This window comes from Beta vulgaris, chromosome 2 (assembly GCF_026745355.1).
Source record: "Beta vulgaris subsp. vulgaris cultivar EL10 chromosome 2, EL10.2, whole genome shotgun sequence".
Classification (NCBI taxonomy): Eukaryota; Viridiplantae; Streptophyta; class Magnoliopsida; order Caryophyllales; family Amaranthaceae; genus Beta; species Beta vulgaris.
Genome location: NC_079203.1, coordinates 9,432,041 through 9,444,049, shown reverse-complemented (window position 1 = coordinate 9,444,049; position 12,009 = coordinate 9,432,041). Strand labels below are relative to the sequence as shown.

General features: G+C 40.9%; 1 protein-coding gene across 1 annotated transcript; it reads right to left on the bottom strand.

Moving 5' to 3' along the window:
* Positions 1-10,561: 10,561 nt before the first annotated feature.
* LOC104887460 (uncharacterized) lies at positions 10,562-11,344 on the bottom strand. Its single transcript, XM_010672090.2, has one exon. The coding sequence runs from the start codon at positions 11,342-11,344 to the stop codon at positions 10,562-10,564; it is 783 nt and encodes a 260-aa protein (XP_010670392.2).
* Between the last annotated feature and the right edge of the window lie 665 nt (positions 11,345-12,009).

Here is a 12,009-nt window from a genome sequence, read left to right as displayed (position 1 = left end):
CAAAAATCATCACCATGATCATAGAAAAGACCATCTATTGGGTCTTGAAGAACAACCACTATAGGTGTAAAATTGACCATCTAATGGGTCACAACAAAGCTGCTAATGGACACAACAAAGCCTCTAATGGGCGACAAAGGACCTCTATGGGTTACAACAAAAAATGACCACTTGGGTCTTGAAACAAACAAGCCTTTAAGGGCACAAAACACACCTGCTCTATGGGTGGAAAACAAAGAAGATAACCACTATGGGTTGGAGGTTAAAGTCATAAGACTATCAAATTTTTCCAAAACAAAAAGTTAGCCTTAATTATAGAAGAGAGGCCAAAGGTTGACATATTCTAGGGAATTTTTCCAAAACAAAAAGAAGTAATAACCTAAAACTAATGAACAAGAACATTAGAAGTTGAAGAAAATAACGAAACTGCATGCATGATGAACAAGAAACTTAGAACTTGTTTATTATTATTATTATTATTATTATTATTATTATTATTATTATTATTATTACTATTACAAAGATTGATAAATTAAAAAGATGGGAAGGGTTTAAGAAGGCAAAAAAACCCTCTAAGATACAAGGGGAAAACGTCGTGCTCCCTCAAGATGGTGGCCTCAAATTAATGAGACACTTTTTGCGGGAAAACCCACACCAGCAAGCTCGAAGTAAACCCAACCTACTGTTACATTGTTACAGCCTAAACTCCAAAAACTTTAGTACCAAACTTAACATACATAAAACTATTAAAACAAGACTAATACTAGAAGTTTTTACTACTTAATAATCGTTTTGCAGTATCCGAGACTTATATTTTCATTAAAGCGGAGCAAGACTAGAACAATAACGGGAGTACTCGAAACCTTGCGTTGTTCTTGGAGTGGATGCATGAATAACTTTTTTGTTATTGTTGTTGTTGCTGTTGTTGTTGTTGTTGTTGTTGTTCTTGTTGTTGTTGTTGTTGTTGTTGTTGTTGTTGTTGTTCTTTAACTGCTGGTACCACAAGAAGCAGGATGAACTTGACAATCTTGTTTAATGATCTTATTCTTCCTTTTTCCTGATTTCTTTAAATCAGAACCACGACGTGTTAACAAAACCATCACACGAGACACAATCTCTCTAATAACTTTAGCCATTATTGTGTATGGTAAAATATTATTAATCATAAATTAAAGCTTTTGAATATATATAGCTGGTGTCTGGTGAGTGAGAGGATATATATGGAGGAAAACTTGTAGAGTCTACTTTAGAGAGACCTCTTCATACTTGGATTCTTCCTTGATTCTCTTTTTACGTAGAGGCCAGGTATTCTTTACTGTATGTTTTGCTCCATATCTTAATGTCACCACTCTACTTTTTCTTTTTTCCTTTTTTTCTTTTTTTTGACAACGTGGAAAACGTACAAAAACAAAACGAAAGAAAACACAAGCTAAATTTAGTTTGCAACAAAGGGGAAGGTAGGGTTCCGAGCTGCCTTAGCAAGATCATGCGCAGCTGCCACATCTTCGCGACTTACCTTGACAATACTACACCCTTGTAGCGAGGTTGCAAATCGGCGAATCTCAGATAAGGTGTGCTCAAGATTGCGATAGGAACAAGATTTGGAGGAAATGGCTGAAACAAGGCTAGCTGAATCTGTATACACCATTACTTGGGAGAAACCATTGATGGTCGCCCAGCCAAGGCACGAGTGACACGCCTGAGCTTCGGCCTGGAGGGCAGAGGAGGCCCTCAACACCATACTATCTTCCACTTGATATTCAGAGGAACAGATATCCGCTACCCAAGCTGCAGTTGCAAGGTGAGAATCCTTATCCCACGCTCCGTCGCAACGAATTAGGACGTCGATGGAGGCGCGGTCAAACTGGCCAAAGGAAGCCATGTGAAACCCAGGTGGTCGACCAACCGAGCTAGTAGTAAGTGGCACAGCACGGTCCGCGATTAGAGCATGCTCTTGGAGGCCAAGGTCAAACAAAACTGTGAACTCATCTAAGGTAGCACGCACGAAGTTAAAAATTTGGGCATTTCTTGAGCGCCAGATGGCCCTGAGAGCTCCAATAAACCTAGGGAGCAACGAACCTTGGAATCCATCCTGGCCTACGAAAGACAGAATTTGGCCACTTAGCCACTCCCTAAAGGGCTGAAGTTGCAGGTTACCTGTATTGAATCCAACGTCCAACTCCCAAACTTCCTGAGCAAGGGGGCAGCTCCTAAATAGATGGTCATTATCTTCAGTGTCATGGAGACAAATGCAACACTCCGCACTGGGAGTGATGTTGCGCCGATGTAGATTATCAGAGAGGGCAAGACTATTCTGCCACATTTTCCAGATAAATAGTTTCCATTTGGGCATGATGTTCAAATGCCAGAGAATGCAACAAAATCGCATCTCGTCATCTGTCATGCTGCAGATATCATTTTGCTGTTGCCGTAAAGCTATAACATAACCTGTTTTAGTAGAGTATTGGCCTGATTGAGTTAGCGGTCAGATGCGCCTATCATCGGTACCTCCTAAAATCGGAAGTTCTATTTCCGATATTAGCCGAGCAGAGGAGGGGGTGAACAACAGATGAAGCTTACGAAAATCACAGCTATGAGAAGTAGGGTGATCGTTCATAATCGGAGTACCCGCCGAAACCACGTACCTTGTCGTGGGATGCCTTGATGGAAGATCCATTGCCAACTTTCCAAGCGCAGGTTGACAGAAGGGTTCAGCTTGCATGAAGAAGACCACGGCCCCCCCAAGAAAGATTACGAGGGCGCTGGTTACGTTGCAGCTGGATGAAAGAGCACTTCGCGTAAACGCGAGAGAGAAGCAATTGCGGATTTAGTAGGGGGGTGAAATGACTAATTTTAGAACCCTTAACATCAACGTTGACCCCTAGGTAAAGCCCAATCGAATCCTGAGCTTGCATTCTAAAGATCTCTTTGTAACGAAGTTGCATATCCAGCTCAATGTTGGGGCTGAATTTGATGAGAGATTTCTGAAGATTCAGCACCTGACCTGATATAGAACAGAAGCGGTCTAGAAGGTACTTCAACTGCAAACAAGCATCTTCAGACGCGCGAATAAAGAACATGGAATCATCAGCAAAAAATAGATGAGAAATCGGGGGGCTCCCCCTAGAGCATTTAATACCGAGAAAACTCTTGATATCAACAGCCAGGGAAGTCATACGAGAGAGAATATCCATGCAGAAGAGGAACAGATAAGGGGACAAGGGATCGCCTTGCCGAAGACCACAGCGCGGCCGAAAAGGCTTGGAAGCTGCCCCATTAATAAGAATGCGGTAAACCGTAGAAATGCATTGGTGAATGCACTTAATCCAGTTGGCAGGAAAGCCATACGCCTGTAAAACTTTGGTGAGGAACAAATAGTTTACTCTATCATATGCCTTGTTCATATCAATTTTGATAGCGGCCAAGTGACGAGAACCCATCCTTTGTTTATTGATTGTGTGCAAAAGTTCATGGGAAAGGAGGATATTATCTGACATTTGACGACCTGGAACAAAAGCATTTTGATAGTCGTCGATGAGGTGAGGCAACAGCGGCTGAAGACGATTGACCAAACATTTCGAGGCACACTTGTAGAGAACATTGCAGAGGCTGATAGGTCGAAAATGTGACACGTCCTCCGGAGGATCCCTCTTTGGGATGAGAACTATTAATGTTTGATTCCACTCTTTCAGCATGTGGTCGGTCTCGAAAAACCTAGAAACAGCAGCTATCACGAGGTGGCCGACGGACTCCCAGTACAACTTGAAAAAAGCCGCAGGGAAGCCATCTAAGCCCGGAGATTTATTATCACTGATACTAAACATGGTTGCCTGAATTTCCGAACCCGAAGAAGGCGACGAAAGCCGAAGAGCATCTGACCCAGAAATTTGTGGGAGGTTTAACTCACGCAAAACAAGATCAATATTTTCACCCAAGGTCGCGCTGTCCTGCAACAGCTCAGAATCGGACTCGAAAACCTCTTTAAAATAATGAAGGAGCTGGGCCTCAATTCCCTGCGGGGAGTCCACCCAATTACCATCATCCCCGCGCAGCATGAAGATATGATTTTTATGCCTGCGCGGCCTAAGGTGCCTGAAGAAAAAAACTGAAGCAGTATCCCCAAATTGGGTGCGAGTATTTTTTGAGCATTGCCTCAAATACGAGAACGCAAGGGCAGCAGAATCCATAAGATCCCTGCGTTGCCCTACAAGGTGGATACCCTGACCTATGTTCTCGACTCCCTGGCTCAGACGAGAAAGCTGGGAAGAAATTTTATGCCAATTGATACCCCAAAATAAACGACGGTCAAGGCACCAAGGGCGTAGCTTGCCTTTGATAACCGCTAATTTCCGTGTCAGGGCATACATTGGGGAGCCAATAACCACCATGCCAAACACAGAAAGAATAATAAGCCGAACTTCCGAATGGGTGAGGCACCATGCCTCTATTTGGTAAGGCCGAAAAGAAGTTGAGATTGGCGGGTCCGTAGTCAGTAAAATGGGCGCGTGATCTGAGGTCGAAATAGGGAAGTTACGGATAAGAGAATGAGGAAAATCCATTAACCAAGATGGCGAAACATAAGCCCGGTCTAGCCGTTCCATGATCAGGTCAAGATTTTCCCTATTATTTGCCCATGTAAATCTAGGGCCGACGAACGGGACATCCTGTAAATCCAAAGAGTGTTTCCATTGGGTTATGTCCTCCCAACCTCGAATGATAGATGCCCCCCTAACTTATCCGCGTAGCAATCCAATTGATTGATATCCCCAATTATAAGGTACCGATCATACTGATGGAGGAGGAGATAAAGGGTATGCCAGAGCTCACTTCTATGCTGAAATTGCGAAGCTCCGTACAAAAACAAAATATGCCAGTGCTTGCCATTGCTAGTCATCACAATTTTACAGAAGACAAAATTACTAGTTTTGGAGATCACCTGGACATCAAAGGGGCCCCAACAAAAAACCGCCAAACCCCCACTACTATTTTGGGAGTCGACGCCACCACTAAACTTAGGACTAGTATACTGTAACAGGCTGCCTACATATTGAAAACTACACTTAATTTCTTGTAAAAACAAAAACGAGGGGTGATGCTGAGAAACAAGCCAACGGAGGTACGGAATTGTCGGGCTATTGTTGGCATTGAGGCCACAACAATTCCACGCCAAAAATTTCATGGGTCCACGGCAGACTGATTAGGGCCAACCGCGTCTGCCATTTGGCAAGAAGTTTCAGGTTGTGTACTCTGCTCAAGAAGTCGGAGAAGAGCCATAGTTGCATCAGTCTGACCCGAAGAAGTCCGAGAGGAGCCCACTTCATGACTGCCAGCTTTATATTTTTTACCCACCCAGTCCTTGCAAGCAACCTCTAGTGACACAGATGCCGGCCGTTTGAGCTTTAGTTTTGAGGTGATGACCTCCCTAGGTTCCACTCACAGATCCTTGGCGAGTAATGTGTCTGTGATAGCTTTTGAGGAGAAATGCGCAACGTGACCAGGGAGCCAAAGGGTGAAGGCTCCTTTCACTTCCCAGTCCTCAAGGCGGCGCCGACGATGTTTTTCCCTTGCCTGAATGACATCAGCATATGGAAGTAACATACTATCAAAAGAGTGACTTCTACCTAGCGGAGATTTCCTTCTTTTTTTTCCGGAGAAGAGCCGAGAATGAGTCTGCAAATTGGTGCCACTTTGCTGAGGAACCTGCTGAGTAAGCATAGAGGCAGCAGTTGAAGACGAGGTCACTGGGTCCATGGTAGAAATATTAAAAGGAGAGGTAGGCGAGTATAACTCCTCCTGAGGAGAAACCAACTGAGGCCGAAACGGATCTTGAGTTATGGTTGGGGAATTCCTGAACCTTTCATTAATAAGAGCAGAGATGTTCTGTAGCGCACGCGGCTCGTCCCTTTGTGGTGAAGCCATAGAGAAATGCGGAGACAGAACCCTAGTGGATCCAGAATTAGTGTCCATTTCAGAAGAGACGGCCCGACCCTGCCAATTACTCGGCCCAGGCTCATCCGGAGCTGGGGGGGGCTCTTATGGACCAGCCTTGCCTAACCACTTCATGGAGAGAGCCTGAGTGCCTTGATGGACTCACATGACCTGGTCCAAGCCCAAGGTTCGTGTTGACGGGCTGTGGCCCTTCTGAAAGAGGCTGAGGCCGAGATCATCCACAAAGTCGCCTGAGGGCCTGTGCTGAAAGTTGAGCCCAGGAGCCCAAACCCAACGAGCCAAAGATACGCCTAGGAGGAGATTGAGGCAGATGACGTTCGAAGCCCAATGGCCCATAAGGGGTCCCTGATGGGATTGGATCAGTGTGTGAGACCGCAGCATCAGCGAGAGCAAGGCCCAATTGAGATCTAGGTACTTGGTTGTCGTGGACCTGGCCTTGAAGAGGCATGTCTGGGCTGAATCTGGTGATTAAGGACCGAGCAACCCGCTGAGAGAAATCTTGTCCTGGCCAAGAATTAAGAGGGGAATGCACCCCCGAGAACTCGGAAACCATTTGGGTAGGAGGGTCCGGCGATGATTCATAAAACTCTTCCGATGAGGAGGAGGATACATCTGCAGGGGGATTAGCATAATACCATGGATAGATATAGGAATCATGGAGGGGAACAAATCTAGAGGGGCGAGCATGAGTGAGGTTTATTTTATGGTTACGATTCAAAAATCTATCATTTAATCCTCGTATCATATTAGTGTATAGAGGAATACCTTCCTTCGTGCGAAGGACCACCATGCCTGCCTCCTCAAACTCATGGAGACGCCTTTGAACAATTCGTTGTGCATCATACGCCGATAAGTTGCAGCGGTCGGTGTTATGCCCCACGCACCCACATTCCTTGCAAAATCGATATATCCCTTCGTACCTAAAGGAGACCCAAGAGACCCTATTATCTTCGAGAGGTACGAAAAACCCTGGGATTAGTGGTTGGGTAAGATCTACCAGCACTCGCGCCCGGAGGTAGGGATCTAGAGGAAGACTTGAGCCATAATTATCCACGGCCTCCACATGGCCCACATGACTGAGAAGGCGGATGGTCCAATCCGCCTGAAGATAACGCCATGGAAGGTCATGCACCCTAATCCAAAGACTCGCCATATTAAAACTGAGACTTGATGGAATCTGGCTCTCCGAGCTATCTCGAAAGGTGATGGGTTTACCATCCATGATCGTAGTGTGAGTATGCAGAAAGGCGTCCTTGTCCAGGAGATTTTGACATTCAAAAATAAAATACGGACCCGTACGGAGTACACGAATGGGCTCACGTGACTCCCAATGATTGTTAACTATATTATAAACAAAGCTTGACGTAGGAGGAGAATTATCGAAAAAGTAAGACACCAACAACTGCATGAGACCACTTAATATATGGGAGAGAGGACTGATGTGGCGGGTGATTGATTAAAATACCCATTCTTTGAAGGCGAGGATATTGAGGGGGAAGAGAGGACTCAGATGAGATGGGGGAGTCACAAAAAGGTGGAATATTCATGACTGATTTTGTAGTTTTTAAAGAACTACCAGTGGGAGAGTTAATGGGATGATACGGTGAAATTGGAGACGGTAGGTATGGGTAATGAATGAGGGGTTGAAAATCCCCTTTAAAGGCGAAGCCAACAGACCGGATGAAGAGAAAGGAGAATTACCATGGTGAAGGAGCTTGCATGAACGCCAGTTGTCAGCAGAAGAGGAAGATAAAGATTTGAGCTGGGATTTGCAGAATTTACCTACTGATTTAGGGGGGGGGGCTAGAACAGCCAATGGGGAATTCCGTAGTGGAAGGGTTTCTCGAGAGAGAATATTTCCCTAACTTTAGGGTTTTTACTTGACGCAAGTAGTTCCTCCTTCACCACTCTACTTTTTCAATATCTTTTTTTTTTTGAAAGAAAAGGGATTTCATTAATATTTCGCCAAACGGCACTTACAAGTCATTTCTGAAAAACATAAAATTCTAATAGAAATACATATCACCCTAGAAATGTAAACATCGCAGATTTGACTTAATTTTGCCTTAATAAAAATCTTCATCTGAAGCAATGCAATCTGTGAGTTCGCTCTGGTTCGGCATACGATCTGCAGATGCGGAAATTTTGGGATGAACGTACTCCAATAGTCTTCCATAATTTTACAGAAGTTGTGAAACCCTAATTCTTCATGTTGAGTCTCGAACTTCAACAAATGAGAATAATTTCTCGTACCTAAAAACAAAAGAACCATACTCACAACTCCCATAGGGGAGAAGGAGATTTCCAAAACAGAAACTAAAAACCCCATAAGGGTTTGAGAAAATCTCATAAAGAGATACTAATTTATTGAACAAAACAAGAAAATGAACTAAAAACTGAAAATAAAAGGAAAAAAGGGGCTTACCATGGATGAAAACATCCATGGCAGCCCCCTAATTGATGAAGAAGGGGTAAGGGAGGCTAGGGTTTTAGAGAGAGAAAAGGAAAGGGGAGGCTAGGTTAGGTTGTAGTATGCATTACTTTTTCAATATCTTACTACCGTCATATTCTACCCTATACAAATATCATATGATGGTCAAAACTTCTAATACAATTATTTATCAAGTTTTGATATGTTTGCAGAGAGATTAAGGAGGAAATATTTATTTTGATAAATTGTGATTCTTTATTATATCTTATAGGTAAATCAACTATTCATCGACTTAAGCCTTCTTTTTGTACGACTAGATCAAGAATAATTCTCGGGGTGATCCTAAGGCATATTTTTGACTAATATATTCATAAAATATTATACAATCATGTTCATAAAGCTTTATTGAATAATGATACAATTTTTTAAAGGGTCAATAATTATACATTATTTTATATCATTCCTTTATTTTACTAAACTAGAAAAATAATATTATATTTGAATTTTCCAATTACATTTTTTTAGCATCCTTATTGAATAAATAAGGTGCTGAAAAATTATGGGGCCTTCAAAAAAAATATACATGTTTAGCCCAATAATAATTTGATATAAAAACAACATGAAGCCATAATAAACTCATAATTAATATATATTCTACTCTGTAAGAACTAAGGTAGTTTATTTATACATAAAATAATTCATTAAAAAAATCAATCGGCCTATGTGAATGATCAAATTGGATAAAAAATATTAATGTCGTCACACTAGAAATAAGATCAAACTAGTTATTAGGCTCGCGCTAATCCTCAGGTAAGAAAAAAATTCATTTATTAATATAATACTTTATGATAATAACACTAAAAAATACAACTTAGCCTAGTGGTTAGGACTTTAATATATGTACTTATTGAGGTCTTGGGATCAAACCCTATACTACACAATATCTAAATTTTTTTATTGACATGGATTACATGAACTAAAACTCCCTAGGGAGAGCGCCACGTGGCACATTTTCTTATTTATGCACGCCTTTTAATATATGTGTACTAGTTATTAGGCCCGGACTATGCCCCGAGTAAGACAAAATTCATTTATTAATATAATACTTTATGATAATAACACTAAATAAAACATACCTAGTGGTTAAAACTTTAGTATGTGTACTTGAGGTCTCATGATCAAACCTTATACTATGTGATTTCTAAATTTTTTATTGTACATGGATTATATATATGAAGTAAAACTCCCTAGGGAGAGCACCACGTGGCACATTTTCTTGTTTATGCATGCCTTTTAATATATTTGTATAGATAGATTATACAATAAAAGCAAGTTCTCCATGGTAGCCCCTTACTTTTGCTTTTTTTCTATGGTAGCATTCCCCCCCCCCCCTATAATAGTCCCAAACTACCGTGCATGGTAATTTCAAAGGCTAATTATATAGTTATATAGTTGCATTTTTGCCATTAACTCTAAGTTAGAAATGTTAATGTCTTTAATCTAACCCATGTTATATTTAATTAGTAACCTAACCTTTCCCCTCTAAATTGTAAAATCAGTTTCCCTTCTCCTTCCAAATATAAAAATGATTGAACCTGCTTTGTTTTCACACACATTTTTTTGCACAATTGTACAAGTTATATGGTGTTAGAATTTGTGTTTAGCTAGGGAGGAAGAAAATTATAAGAAGTAAAATATGACGCCATTGATGATCTTGACTTTGAAGAACAGTGAAGTAAAAAATGCGAGAAGGAATATTATAACATCTACCTATTTATACTAATTACAATAGGTAACAAAATTAATGTTAGAATTACATCTAACAAACTAACTAACAATATTACTAAACTCTTAACAATCTAACTAACAACAATAACTAAATCTTAAACTCCAACATACGGTTATGTATATGCTCTTTTAAAACTGAAATTGACTAAAGGAAATTGAACTGAAATTTAGGAACTTAAAATCCATATAATTTGTATATAAAAAAGCAACATTGCATTGACGGAAAGTTTGTCATAAATAACGTGATATTTGCTACAATATCCAGCTAACACCACTACACCAGTGTTGATCATTAGTATAATCAACAAAAATGATCAGCAAATAATATATCCATACTATTAAGAAAAATGTAAAACTATGTTTTTTTTTTTTTTTCAAAAGGAAAGGAAAAAACTAGGGAGGATCCCAAGATTTGGGCCACCCTAAAGCATCCTTGCGGATGATTACAGCGAAAGATAAATCAGGAACATCAAACCAATAGGTTGTAGACAACGTTGAGTGCCCACGATGAGCCATCCAATCTGCGGCCGCATTAGCTTCCCTAAAAACATGACTTACTTGCATATCTTCAAACAGGCCCAAATCTTTCACTGTGTCAACAATAATGGTATGTATCGTCCAGGGGATCTTCCAAACCTGCTTAATTGCATTAATAACAGCTAAATTATCACCTTCCACCATTAAATTGGTAATCCCAAGAGACCTAGCCCCTCTAAGACCTTCCCGTAGACCCCTAGCCTCTGCTTCTAAAATAGAGGCATCTTTATCTAAGTTCCCAGCACCACACAAATGAATAATGCCTTCAGAATCGTGAATAACAAACCCAAAAGCTGCTTGCCCACTTGCCAACTTAGACCCGTCAAAATTTAGCTTAAAGAAATCAGCTGGCGGGGGGGTCCAAACCACCTGGTCCCTTATAAACCTCTTCCCTCTGTGACCTGCCAAGAGAGACAACCTAGAATCCACTTTCGCTCCCACAGCTCCTGAAATAGAAAGATTATGAACAAAAGCTTTGATCATCATACCAACCTTTCGAGGGGAAGACGATTCCTGGCGAAAAATAACCCCATTACGCGCATACCACACAAACCACCACACAATTGCGAAGCACTCCACTTGGGACGTCGAAAAGGAAGATTTTAAGGAAATAAAAAAACTCGTGAAAGGGAACTCCATCCTCAATTACAGTAGGGATAGACCAATCCATCAATTCACGAAGCTCTTCAAACACATCACTCGTAAATGGACATTTAGAAAATAAATGCGCAACATCTTCCGAGTTGTGGTTACAAAACACACACTCCAATGGAAGAAAAACATGGCTTAACTCTAATCTTTTCTTAGTAGGGAGTCCATTATGACATAATTTCCATAAGAAAAATCTAATCTTTGGGGGGATATCACTACAAAAAAAAGTCCATTTAGAGACGGACAAAATCCGTCCCTAAATAGGTCAAATCCGTCGCTATATGGACTTAGAGACGGATTTAGAGACGGATATTGTCCCTCTCTAAAACCCTTGTCGCTAATTCGAGTTAGAGACGGATTTTAAAAATCCGTCTCTAAAGTTTGGAGACGGATTTTGAAAATCCGTCTCTAAGTTTAGAGACGGATTTAGAAATCCGTCTCTAAGCTTAGAGACGGATTTTGGAAATCCGTCTCTAAGTTTAGAGACGGATTTTGAAAATCCGTCTCTAAATTCGCTGAAAATATAAAAAATATATAAACGAAATTAACAACATGATAATTCCTAATATTATCATGATTATATTTAATCACCTATTATTACCTACCTAGTTCAAGTTGATCTCATTACCATTTAGGAATATCCCTTAAGTAAA

Bases quoted from the DNA above. Each gene is read 5' to 3' on its own strand.
- LOC104887460 (XM_010672090.2), bottom strand. From the start codon at position 11,344: ATGGAGTTCCCTTTCACGAGTTTTTTTATTTCCTTAAAATCTTCCTTT.